The sequence below is a fragment of the Fukomys damarensis genome, unplaced genomic scaffold (genome assembly GCF_012274545.1).
Source record: "Fukomys damarensis isolate Sample0158 unplaced genomic scaffold, DMR_v1.0_HiC HiC_scaffold_19, whole genome shotgun sequence".
Lineage (NCBI taxonomy): Eukaryota > Metazoa > Chordata > Mammalia > Rodentia > Bathyergidae > Fukomys > Fukomys damarensis.
Genome location: NW_022900931.1, coordinates 67467303 through 67480305, shown reverse-complemented (window position 1 = coordinate 67480305; position 13003 = coordinate 67467303). Strand labels below are relative to the sequence as shown.

Genomic DNA, 13003 nt, shown 5'->3' with positions numbered 1-13003 from the left:
GTAGAAGGCTGGGATTCTATTTCCTTGAGGGGCAGGGAGTCTCACCTGTAAAGATGGTCATGGCACCTTGGACTCAGGAGAGTTACTGAGGACCCACACAGAGCACAGGGCAGGGCCTGGGATGAGTGGGGCATTCGCAGTCATTATCTCCTTTCTCTCTGCACATTACCAGTGTCATTTCTTCTCACTCTTCCCTGCTCAAGAACCTTCTATGGCTCTCCAGTACCCTCAGGGTAACATCCAAGTCCTTTAGGACATTGGCAACCTTTGAATTTTGATTTCCTCACCATCCGTCAGTGGGTCTCTGGTCCCAAACATTTCTGGTGACCATCTCTATCCCTCCCACTTTCTCATCTTCCTCTCTGAGAACCTGGGAGCCTAAAGTCCTCCCCACAGGACTCTGGAGATCACTCAGCACTTGGGGTCACTCAGGCAGGAAAGGGTTTACGTTGGCTCACAGTCCTGCTCTGAGGCTGAGGGGCCACATCTGGTATCGCCTTGCTGCGGGCAGAGTCCAGGGGTGGCCCTGACTGTGACAGGAATGAGGATTTCAGAAGCAGATGTCCTCAGCAAGGCCCCTCTCCACCCACACATGGCCTGCCTGGGGAACTCCAGCGCGGCAGAGAAAGAAAGGCAGGGAAAGAGTAAGGGGAAGGGGAAGCTGGGTCTCTGGCCCCACCGCAGGCAGCGCAGGGACAGAAACTACACCCTGAATGCAAGAATCTGGAACTGGGGGCCTGGACAATTTGTCCCTGAGCAGGTAAGGGGGCTGAATAATACATGTACTCCAGAGAGGGCTGTGGGCCTGGGTGGAGCCCTGGTCTCAAGGGAGGAAGGGGGCCAACCTCTGAGAGGCTGAGGCAGGAGGACTGTAAGTTTGAGTCCAGCCTGAGCAGCAAGGCAAGACTCTGTCTCAAAACAAAATGAAAATGGGCCAGGGATTTAGCTCAGTGGTGCTGCGCCTGCCTCACAAGTGCAAGGTCCTGAGTTCAACTCTCCATACCAAAAATAAAGAAATAAATAAAATGAAAAACGGCTGGGGATGTCGCTCAGTGGGAAGGTCCTGGGTTTGATCCCCAGTAGAAGAGGAAGAGGGAGAGGTAGAGCACTGGAGACTCAGATTTCTGGGTCCTGGGGAAGATATGGGCTAGGAATTTGCACACTGATCCCATAGAAGAAAGGAACTTAGGGGCTCCCTGAAGTTGAACTTCTGCCTACTGGGTTCTCAGAAGATAGGAAGTGGTGGTTTGGGGTGAGGTCCATGGCAAGTGGCCAGTCAGACCCAGGGCAGAGCGGAGCACCATTGCTCCTGCTGCTTGGACTTTGACAGCCACCTGCCTGCGTGACGGCCGCACCCAGCAAACCTTCCAGCCATGCTGGCACTCAGACCTGACCCTAGGAAGGAAGAGACTGGAGGTAGGGTCCTTGGCCGGTGGGGCAGGCTGGGCGGAAGGCAGAACAGAACATTAGCAGGAAGCACGGGAAGAGGGGAAGTGTCGCCAGCTAGGCCCAGCTGGCTTTGGTCAGAATCCCGCAATGGCTTCTGCCTGGAGCCAGCGCAGCCAGGGAGGCAGTGTGGAGGCCGAGATCCCTCACACCTGAGCACTGGCTCCTCACCTGCAGGCCCAGAGACTGCCCTGGCCCCTGTGCTTCCCCTCAGGCCCAGCATGTGGAGCTACCTATCCTTTCTGCCCATCTTCCTGGCACTTTGGGCTAACGCTGGCGTCTGGATTGTGTAAGTGTCAGAGGCAGGGTGTGTGCCAGGGTCTGAGGGAGAAGGCTGGGCCCGGACCCCAGGTCTGAGGAGGAGGCTGGGCCCGGACCCTGGGTCTGAGGGAGGAGGGTGTAGGATGTCGAGATTTGTTTTGTTTACAGAATGAAGCGTTATGTTTGGTTAACAGAAAGACAAGCTGTCCTTGAACACCCCATACCTGCTCCCTTGTGTTCCTCCCAACTTAGTTTTGCAGTTGCTGTCGTCAACGGGTCTGTGAACCTCACCCATGGCTTCCCTTACATCAGGTAGTTGGGGTATGTGGGCACCCACAGGAGCAAGTGGTGTGCATTGGCTTGGAGGTCCCACAGCATGACAGATAACTCCTGTCTTCTCCAGTATCTGTGGCTCCTACCCTCCTCAGAGCTGCATCTTCAGCCAGGTTCTCAATGTGGGGGCTGCTGCGGGTAAGTATTCCCACCCCTTTCCTGGTTCTGCTACCCCAACCGGCCAAGCAGCACCCTGCCTCCCCCACCCCTGACCTGGGGTCCAGGCTCAGCCTCCTTCCTCAGACTTGGGGGTCTGGACCCACCCAGCCTCCCCAACTTCTGCTAAGGACCGGGTTGTCTCTGGTCTCTGCCCACTTCCCTCTCTTCCCAGCTGCCTGGATCTGCATTGTGCGTTATTACCAGCTCCGGGACTGGGGCGTCAGAACATGGCTTAACAAGCTGACCCTGTGGTCTGGGCTCTTCTGTGCTCTAGGGACCTCGGTGGTTGGTAACTTTCAGGTGAGACGTAGCGGGCATAGTGGACTACAACTCCCGGCGTGCCTCGCCACCAAAGCCCACTTGCTCTGTGGGCCTGGCTCACACTGACTGCTGGGACTTGTAGTCCCCCCATGGCTTGCAGCTTCAGTGTTGGGCCCAAGGCTGTCAGGCAGCCCTGTGTCCACTGGACCTTGTGGAGCCCAAAAAGGCTGGGAGACTTTTGCGCCATCTTCCTTCCTTACTCTCGTTTATTGATGAAATCAGCCTGACTCCCCACTTCTTGGCTTTTGGCACACTGGATGTGTGCGCTCTCCCTGTAGGAGTCGGAAGGCACGGTCCCTGTGCACCAGCTCTCTAGGGGGGTGGTCCTGAGGTACCCCAGAGTCTTCCCATCAGCTGCTGTCACAGCTCAGACATGAACTCAGATTCACTAACCCTAGAAAATATAGGTACCTGTAGAGCGAATGAACCAAATAGTGAGAAGAATCTGACTGATTAATTTTTGCTGTTTTATGTTATTGTCACATCTCTGACACTCAGCCTCTCTTGCTGAAATGAGAGCTGGGGGAGACCCCAGGTCTCAGGCAAGTTGGTGCCGTCTTATTTGCATATCGGTTCATTGGCTCCTCCATTTATTCCTGTGTCCCTTGCTCCAGTACCGGGACATTCCTGCCGCAGCGCTTCCTTCCCTCAGGAGCTGCCTAGAGACATTTCTTTGATTGCCTCTCACTCCCCTGAAATGTTTAATATTTAAACGCTTTTACATATACTATGTGCTGTAAGTTACACAGCATTGTAATATCTAACAACTTGTACCCCCAAGAACCGATTTTTGCCCCTTGGAGGCAATGTGTTTCCCCTGTGAGGACGCAACCCTTGTTCCGCTCACGCTTCATCTCAACTCTCCTTCCCTCTCCCAGGAAAAACACCAGAAGCCCACGCACCTGGTGGGGGCCTTCCTCGCCTTTGTGGTGGGCAACATCTACTTCTGGCTGCAGCTCCTTCTGTCCTGGCGGGTGAAGAGCCTGCCCCAGCCCGGAGAGCCCTGGATCCGGCCGCTGCGCCTGGGCCTGTGCACCTTGTGCAGCCTCCTCATCGTGGCCAGTATCCTCCCGGGGCTGGGTGGTTCCCACCCTTGATGTGCGCCACCGTGGGGTCCCTTCCCATCTCTGGGTCTCCACACAGGACCAAGCTGCCTCTTGGCAAAGCGCTGACACCGAGCTGAAGCTCCAGACTGGAGTCCCAGCTTCTCCCCATAGGAGTTGGGGGACGCTTCCACTGGTTTCTTAAATTCCCGTGCCTCAGTTTCCCCTCTCACCGAGGGCAGGGTTGTGAGGAGTGGATGGGATGGTACGTGGGAAGAGCTCAGCTCCCTGCCTGGCCTAGCACTCAGCACCTTGGGGGAGCTGCTGCAGGCCTGGATCAAGCATGGACACAGGCTCAGGCAGGTTGAGCCCAACCAAGCCCTGGCGGGCTTCGTGGTGGCCTGCAGGTGGCCCCTGAGAAGTCTCCAGAGCAGCAGGGCTGGTCACAGCCTGGCCGCAGGGAGCCAGGCAAGTGGGCTGCAGGGGCCGGTGGGAGCCAGTTGGTCCTGCTGCCGCGGCTGCTGTAGGCTGTGCAGGGATGTCTGGGCCAGGCATCACAGCTAGTAGGAAAGCCAGGGCTGGCTCTGAGCTGACGGAGAGGATGGGTTAGAGGCCGGGCTGCTATGGGGGCACTGTGGAGTCTCTGCAGACGGGAAGGCCTGGTGTGGAGGTGTATACCTCCCTCTCGCTGTGAGATCCACAGGGCCAGGGTGCTGCCAGCCTCGTCAGCCACCTGTCCCCACTGTCTGGCACACAGAGGCCTTAGGGTCCCCTGGGTGAATGGAATGGTGTCTGTCTCAGCTAGCCTGAGAGGCGGGCTTGGTCTAGACTGGAGGAGATGAGGGAAAGAGGACCCTCCAAGGGGAGGTTCAAGAAATAAGTTGTCCCATGAGGCCCAGAAACAACTTTCTGAGGTCTCAGAGCTCGGAGGATACCCGCATTGCTGGGGTAGAAAAAGATTTTTTGTTTGGTACCAGGGATCGAACTCAGGACCTTGCACTTGTGAGGCAGGTGGCAGTACCACCAGGCTAAATCCCCAGCCTTCTGTGAGTTTTGAGACAGGGTTTTACTATGTATTCCAGGCTGGCCTGAAACTCACAGCAATCCTCCTGCATGTTTGGATTACAGATGTGCACCACCATGCCCAGCTCCTGGTTTTTTCTTTTTCTTTCTTTTTTTTTTGGTACCGGGGATCAAACTCTGGTCCTTGCACTTATGAGGCAGGTGGCGGCAGGACTGAGCTAAACCCCTGGCCCTGGTTTTGTTTTCCAAGACAGGGTCTCTCTTGATGTTCCAGGCTGTCATTTAATTTGATCCTCCTGCCCCAGCGCCCCCAGAGCTAGGATCACAGGTGTGCGCCACCATGCCTGGCCAGGAAATAGATCTGGAGGCTCTGAGGAGCCAGGGCAGGGATAGGGCAGAGAAGTAGAGGTGGACAGGGCAAGGGGTGGCCAGTGGGCAGGGTGGGGACATGGCGGGGGGATTCCTGTGTGTCTGCCATGGCACCAAGTGCATGGCAGCAGGGCTTTGGAGGTGGGGATACCAGGAAGGCGAATCTGGGGGGAGATCAGGTCCTGTGGGGGGCCCAGGGGCAGATTTAGGAAACGGTCTGGAGGGGCTGGCAATGGCGTCGAGGGGAAATGGCAGGGCCCTCAGGGGATCAGGAAAGGTCAGCTGCACAAGGAGCACTGTGGAGCCAGTGTGGTGGTGCTCGCCGTAATCCTGGCACTCAGGAGGCTGAGGCAGGAGGATTACTGAGAGTTTGAGGCCGGTCCGGGCTACATCGTGAGTTGAAGGCCAGTGTGGACTACCTAGGCCTGGTCTCAACCTAACAAAAGGAATCAGTGTTTTCAACACTGGGGCTGCACTACTAATGGCGCCTGTACAGAAAGGATCCTGGGACAGACGGAGACCTGGTCTCCGGTGCGACCAGGGCCAGGGCCACAGGGGTGTGGGTGGAAGTGGCGCCGAGCACGACCCCTTCACGGAGCAGGTGGCCCTTAACCCGGCCCAGTGCTCGTCCTCCACAGTTGGCCCCTGCGCTCCGCCGCGGCCGCCTGTGAATGGGCCCTGGCCATGCTGCTCTTTGTGCTCTTCGGCCTCTTCGCCGTGGACTTTTCTGGCCTGGACGGCTGCACCCTGTGCCTGCGGCCAGCGCCAGGCCCCGTCCCCAGCCCCGGCCCCAGCCCCAGCCCGTCGCCCCGACACCCCCGCAGGTGCTCAGAACCGGCCTCGCTGGCGCCTGTTGAGGAAGCGGGCTGGAGCCGCCCGCGGGACCCCCAAGAAGAACCGTGGGGGCTCTCCAGCCCAAGGGACTGCGCTGCGGGTCCCTCCTGTCCCGCGGTCTAGGAGGCTGGAGCCGCTGCGACGCCCATCCCGCCTCTGCAAGGCGGGGCGCCCAGGAAGAGAGAGGCGGAGGCCAGCTTCTGTCCCTGATCAAGGCTATTTATTATTATTTGTTGTTGTTGCCGCTGGCAGAATCAGAGACACGGACGCAGGCAGGATCACGCGAAACCAGAACTCCTTCCGGGAGAGCAAATCCGTACAGAAGGTTGTGGGGACGGGGGAGGTGGGGGAGGGGGGCCCAGGAAGGGGAGGTGGGGACGACACAGGGACAGAGGGCCCTGTCCGGATCTGCTAAGCCACCCCAACCAGCTCCCATCCCTCCCCCACCCGCAGAGAGATTGATCAATAAATAAAATAATAAATTAATCAATAAATAAAATAGAAAGAGCTCCCTGCCCCCCTCCCCGTTGGGCACAGCCCTGGACCCCATCCCTGCAGGGCAAGGCCGGTTTCTGCGTCCCCCTCCCGATGGACTCCTTGGGCCTTATTTACAGATTCACAGTTGGGGGGCAGGGAAGGGGGGTGGAGGGGGATCCCCTCCTTCCCTGGGCCCCTGGGGTCAGGGCAGAGGGGTCCCGTTGGTGGCCAGGAGTTTCTTGTCCTTGGGGGGACCTCGGCGGGGAGAGCTGCTCAGCTCAGGGTCCGGGTGGCTGGGTGGGGGCTGCAGGCTTCGGGGTGGGGTGCCAGCAGGCCGGGGCTGTGCCCCATTCTTCTCATCTGTGGGAGAGGAAGTTGGGAGTGGGCTGCGGTACCTGCTGTGGGTCTTGGGAAGCCTGAGGGGTGGAGGTTTCCATCCATGTCACCTCGTACCCCAGAGGTGGCAGCCAGGGGGACAAGATCACCAACAGACGGCTTTCTTGCACGGGGACTGCATCCCAGGGCCCCCAAACCCATGTGGCACTGGAAACTGGGCCAAGTTAGTCCGGATGAGGCCTGGGCCCAACTTCAGAGGACTCTCACCGGGCGTGGTGGCACACACCTGTAATCCCAGCACTCCGGAGGCTGAGGCAGGAGGATGACCGTGAGTTTGAGACTGGCGTGGGCTACATAGTGAGTTCAGAGCCAGCCTGAGCTATAAAGTGAGACTTGGTCTCAAAACAAACAGGCTCTAAAGAGGACTCCCAGGGACAGCTGGGGGGCGGGTGACACAGAGTCCACTGCTAGGTCTCGGGACAGGTGCTCTGAGGAATGGTGCTGCGTGTGGCTCAGGGGTTGCAGGCCAGCTTGGCTTGGTCTCCCCAATTCCCCGCTGAGGCCACTTCCTGTTGGGCACTGCAATGGGGAGTCGGGTAATTTCAAGGGGTCTGAAATGCCCCCTCCAGAGGCAGATCAGCTGCTCCAGATGCTGATTACTGGGGAAAAGGGGTGCTGGCCTGTTGCCAGAGCAACCAGAAAGGCTGTTTCCAAGGCACCCTATCTTTTTTATCCCCCCAGTACTGATGAGCTGAATCTAGGGCCTTCATCTTGAGCTACTTCCCCTGCCCTTAGGGTTTCTCTAACTTGCTCAGGCTGGGATTGAAATTGTGATTCTCCTGCCTCAGCCTCCCAAAGTGCTGGGATTACAGGTGTGTGTGACATTCTCTTTATGAGACAAGTGATGAAGTTTCCTGGGGTGCCTGCTGGTTGTACATCTTTTGAGGGGGACCCTTTTAGCATCCCTGGTGGCTAAGGCAAAGGGATCCAGTGGGCCTGATCTGTTCTTTGGTTGTGCCTAGCAACCAAAAGGGATAGGAGGGTTTCTGACCTGGGTGCTATTGACATTTGGGGCCTGTGTGGTGAGGGCCATCCTGTGAGCTGCAGGACCTGATCCTGCCCGTGAGGTGCCACTGCACCCTTCTGCCATCCCCACTGAAGACATCTAACAGCCAGCCTGGCTTTCCTCTACAGCCTGCTCTTCCTCTGCCAAGGTACAATTTTTAGCTTGTTTTTTCCTGTCACCTGGCTCAAGCTCACTAGTAAGGCCAAGGACCCGTGACCACATAGCCTGGTGGGCAAGAAGATGGCTTGTGCGGTGATTAGGGTTATGGACTTTAGCCAGGGAAGCTATCCTGGATTATCTAAGTATGTCCAATTTAGTCCGAGACCTCAGAAGAACTTTGCCAGCCAGGTATGGTGGTGCCCACCGGCAATCCCAGCACATGGGGAGGCTGAGGCAGGAGGATGGCCAAGTTGAAGCCCTGCCTGGGCAATTTATCGATACTTTGTATCTCTCTTTTTTTTTAAAGAAGGGCAGGGAACATAGCTCAGTGCAAAGGCCTTAGGTTTAATCTCCAGATTGGGGAGGGGGAGAAGAAACTTTCCCAGCTAAGGTCAGGTCAGAGCACAGTCAGCATCACAAGCTCTGGGGACAGGAAGGGGCCACAGGCAGGGAAGTGGGTGTGGTCAAGCAGAGAACAGCCTGCGCCCAGGTTTAAGATGCCCTCAGCCTGGTGAGATTCACACAGGCCTTCTGACTTCTGGGACTGAAGGGTGACAAATCTGTGTGTGCCAGCCACCAAGTTTGTGGTCATTTGTTTATGGTGGCTACAGGGGCAACGACAGGGCAACTCTGGAATGGTATTCTTTTTAGTTTGTTTAAAAAAAAATTTTTTTGACACAGGTAGCCCAGGCTGGCCAAGGTGATCTTCCTGCCTCAGACTCTTGCATGGGTGCTAGGATTTCTGGGGTGCAGTCTTCAGTTATAAGGCTGCAGTGGCTCCAGCTCCATTGCTGGGTCCCTTTGCCTGTGCTCTCTCATGGGGAGGGAGACACCTTCCAAGATGCGGCTTCTAGGCCAGGTGTGGTGGCGCACGCCTGTGATCCCAGCATTCAGGAGGCTGAGGCAGGAGGATCACTGTAAGTTCGACACCAGCGTGGGCTACATAGTGAGTTCCAGAGCAGTCTCAACTACATAGTGAGACCCTGTATCAAAAAACAAAACAAAAAAACCAAAGCAAGCTGCGGCTGCTGGGCTCCCCAGGGCAGATGACTGATCCAGGGGGTTCTGTGTCCCTCACAGCCTCCCTCACTGCACCCTTCAGGTCTGTTCCTGGGAGAGGCGGCTGAATGTTGTGCCCCTCAAATCTATATGCTTAGACCATACCTCCATGGTGTTAGGAAAGAAGACCTCTGGGAGGTGATTAACCATGAGGGTGGAGCCCTTGTGAATAGAATTAGTGCCCTTATGAAAGAGACCTCATAACTGGGTGTGGTGGCACATGCTTGTAATCCAGCAGTTTGGGAAGCTGAGACAGGAGGATTGCAGGTTCAAACCCAGCCTAGGCAACTTAGAGGCACTGTTTCAAAATAAAAATAAACAAGGACTGGGGAGGGAGCTCAGAGTAAGTGAAGACCCTGGGATCAATTGCCAGTACACTCCCCCAAAAAAGGGCCAGGGATTTAGCTCAGGGGTTCTGGCACCTGCCTCATAAGCATAAGGACCCAAGTTCAATCCCTGGCACCAAAAAAAAAAAAAAAAAAAAAAAAAAGAAAGAAGAAAGTAAAAAGGCCCAGGTGAGCTCCCTGCTGGTGTTCCTGCCAGGGACCAGCAAGAAAGCGTACACTGTAAACCAGGGCACGAGCCCTTGCCTGACACCAAGTGTCAGGGCCGTGGTCTTGGACTTTTAGCCTGCAGGTGGTGAGTGATACATTTCTGTTGTTCCTAAGTCACCCAGTTTATGGTCCTTTCTTATCACAGCCAGAACAGACTAGGACACTTTGGCAATAAACGTGGCCTTGGCCTGGCCTCTGCTTTGCCAGGGGAATTAGGCCTTAGCAACAAGTCCGGCTGGAGTGCCAGTTCTTGGGTGCCAGGGACATCAAAGTCCTGCAGAGGGTGACCAAGTTTCTCCAGTTTTGGCCCAAATGTCCCTGGCAGATAGGGATGGCTGGGGACCCACTCCAGAGCGGAGACTTGACCTCTGTGGCAGAAGGCCTGGGTGCCGCCCACCACCACAGCCCCACCCACCTGCCAGGGCCTGCACGGATGGCTGGTCATGCGTGCTCAGCAGCTGCGCCTGGATGGTCTCCACCACACGCTTGAACCGCCGGCTGGGACCTGCAGGACAGTGGGCGAGAGGTGCTGAGGGACCTCGGCCTGCAGGGCCTGGGACCTCGGCCTGCAGGGCCCAGCTCCTCCTCCACGACTCAGCTTCCCTGGTGCTGGTGGGGCCGGCACCAGTCCGTGGCTTACAAGCGGATCTCCCCACTGTTATTTAAGAAATGCCGTGAAACTCACACACCTTCCATTCAAACTAACAACAGGTGCTGGTTTCTGTTTACAGAGAAGCTGTTGCTTTTCCTGTCTAGTTGATGCTGTGAAGAGCCAGAGATGTAAAAGAAAAAATAGTGAAAGAGAAAAAATCTTAAGATGGAGAAAGGTCTACTCTGGGAGACTGAGGCAAGAGAAGCACAAGTTCAAGCCCAGCTTGGGCAACTTAGTGAGATCCTGACTCAAAAAAAAGGGCTGGGAGAGCTGGGGATTTAGCTCAGTGGTTCTGTGCCTGCCTCGCAAGCACAAGGTCCTGAGTTCAATCCCTGGTACCCCCCCCAAAAAAAAGGGCTGGGCATGTCACTCACTGCAAAGACCCTGGACTCAACCCCCAGTAGAGCCCTCCTCATCCCCCCAAAATAGAAGAGTCTTCATAGTAGTCTTTAAGGGGGAGAATAAAAAGAGCCCTACACAGGCATGGTGGCACACACCTGTAATCCCAGAACTTGGGAGGCTGAGGCAGGAGGATCACTGTGAGTTCAAGACCAGCCTGGGCTATATAGTGAGTTCCAGGTCAGTCTCAACTACATAGTGAGACCGTGTCTCAAAACACAAAGAGCCCTAATTTGAGTGAAGGAATACCTGACTGTTTCACTGCCTGCTGCCTGATTTAGAAACCCTCCGAACAAGCTTGTCTCCTGATGGTGACATATTAAGATCAATGACAAAGGGCAAAAATAGAGGTGTCCCTTGTTGTATCAAGGCCCGCCAGCAGGACTCAGGAACCAAGTAGAATTGGAGGCAAGCAATTCCTGTGGTTTTCATCTCTTGTGCCAATTCTTGATTGGCTTTGGCTGCCTGGTGTTAAAGTTGCCAAGGCAACAATGAAGCTCAGCAAGAAGTGTTGCACTTGATTGGTGATGTCTGCTCTGAGCAGGGTACCGATATCTGAGGACATGTGCTTGTCTTTGCCCTTCCAATCTAGGGTAAAGTGAAAGCAACAGGAGGAGCTCTGCCGTTCCCTGTGAGGGCATGAGGCCTAGTTTGACCCTAGTTTTCCATGGTTTACTGTGTGACTGTGGTTTCCAGGAATCAGTTTTGGTTTTTATAAAGTAGAGACCTTGCAGTTGCTATTTACATGGTAGATACCCATAAAGAAAGCAGGGAAGGGAGGGATGTGTGGGGTCAGTGGGAGGAGGCAGCTCACAGAGCTGAACAGCATCTCCTGGGCCTGTCTGCCCTCCTGCGGACCTTAGACATCCCAGGCACTGACCTGGGGGCCAGTCTGGTCAGAAGACTCACCAGAGATGAGAGTAAAGGTGACGGAGTAGATGCCACCTCCACTGCTGCCATCCCGGCGGGGAGAGGGCTCGGGGCCCTCAGAGGAGCTGATGTCCACCTGGAAGCGGACAGGCTTCTGGAAGACGGAGGGGCCGCCACTGGCCTTGTATTCGGCCCTGAAGCTGGTCTGTGACAGCACGCTGTGACTCAGGCTGGGGATCTGGAAAGGTGGGGACGCAGGATGTTGTGAGGGACTCCAGGGTGGAATGGATGACCACCCTCCCACTGGCTCTGCCCAGGGAACTCTAAGGCCTGTCAGCCACTGGGGGAAAAGCATGAAAGCAAAGGCCTTGTGAGGCCCTGGTGCCTGCTGGGACTTGTAGTTTCTTCTGCCTTACAAGAAAGACATGGAGTGGTTGAACCGGTGAAACCCAACCGCAGGAGGACTCTCATAGCTACCTGACAGCACAGTCTCCAGGACCACGTGACCCCTGTCTCCCTCCTCCTCTAATCCTGTCTACAGCTACAGGTCCTGCAACAGCAAGTCCCCTGAGCGCTACAGCAAAGCAACACAAGGCGGCCACAGGCAAGCAAAAGCAGCTCCTTCTGCATCTCTGACCCAGTGGCAGGGAAAGGGCAAATCACCCACTGTTCCTTTATATCGGGAAGCTGCCATTTGGGATCTTAGCTCTCCACCTCGAGCCCCCCGGGGGGGAGGGGATAACCCTTTCCTGCCTCCCGCCCCCACGTGGACTAGAGAACCGCACAGCTGGGGAGCCCCAGGAGGAGGTCCGGCCCGGCCGCGGGGGTAAGGCACTCAGCTTCGTGGCTCTCCGTGGCCAAACTCGAGAGGTCATAGGCTCCTCACCGACAGGAAGGCGTGGACAATGTCCGCTTTGATGCTGCTGAGTGGTTTGTCCTTGAGCACGAGGAATATTTGTTCTTCTTTGTCCAGGGAGATGAAGTTCCCAAACCAGGAGCGTTTGGCCAGTCTGAGAGGGAGGGACGGCGGGTGGTCAGGAGGGCGTGGGGGCGACTCCCCTCGGCCCCCTCTTCCCGTGCTGTTCCACTCACTCCGGAGAGGACTCTGGCGTCAAACTGGACATCTCCTCGGCGGTGGGGACTGGTTGGGAGGAGAAACTCGGTCAACACCTGTCATCGTCCTGCCCCGGGTTCCTGACCGCAGTGAGTTCCTATTCACATCCAAGCTGCTAAACCCAAAGGCAGGGGACTTGAGCCCCACAAGGCAGCCCGATTAGGCCGCGTCCCTGAGGCATCACGGGCCAATGGAGGTGAAGAGAGCGCGGGAGGGCGTGGCCTCGGGTGGGCTCCTCCTCCAGAGCGGGCGCGGCTCCTCCTTCTCCGACTCCTGCCGCTGTGCGCGCACAGCTCCTGCGCTTCTTCTCTTAGGATGTGGGAAGCCAGCCTCTCTCCCACCTGAGGACCCCGCTGGGACTTCCCGGAGTGCAGAAATGCAGCGCCCTCCCCCACGTAGGACAGAAGCCCTTGCACCCCCAGCTCTGCACTCCATACCCTGCATCTTGCGCCGGTGGAAGCGAGGGGAGCCCAGGAAGCTGTTGCGGATGGAGTTGAGCCGACTCCTCCAGGCGGCTCCCCCGACGCC

General features: G+C 56.6%; 2 protein-coding genes across 2 annotated transcripts in view; one reads left to right on the top strand and one right to left on the bottom strand.

Moving 5' to 3' along the window:
- Positions 1 to 1298: 1298 nt before the first annotated feature.
- On the top strand, positions 1299 to 5995 carry Tmem150b (transmembrane protein 150B). The gene is made up of 7 exons (XM_033766117.1): positions 1299 to 1416; positions 1624 to 1735; positions 1960 to 2019; positions 2111 to 2178; positions 2372 to 2499; positions 3399 to 3582; positions 5578 to 5995. The coding sequence occupies exons 1-7, from the start codon at positions 1374 to 1376 to the stop codon at positions 5910 to 5912; spliced, it is 930 nt and encodes a 309-aa protein (XP_033622008.1). The 5' UTR covers positions 1299 to 1373; the 3' UTR covers positions 5913 to 5995.
- Positions 5996 to 6018: 23 nt separating this feature from the next.
- Positions 6019 to 13003, bottom strand: part of Brsk1 (BR serine/threonine kinase 1) — a 22178-nt gene continuing 15193 nt past the window's right edge. The window contains 6 exon segments of the mRNA XM_033766045.1: positions 6019 to 6626; positions 9856 to 9945; positions 11401 to 11599; positions 12248 to 12371; positions 12454 to 12502; positions 12913 to 13003. The exon segment at positions 12913 to 13003 is cut by the window's right edge and continues 130 nt beyond it. Coding sequence (XP_033621936.1) covers positions 6469 to 6626; positions 9856 to 9945; positions 11401 to 11599; positions 12248 to 12371; positions 12454 to 12502; positions 12913 to 13003 — 711 coding nt within the window. The 3' untranslated portion in view covers positions 6019 to 6468.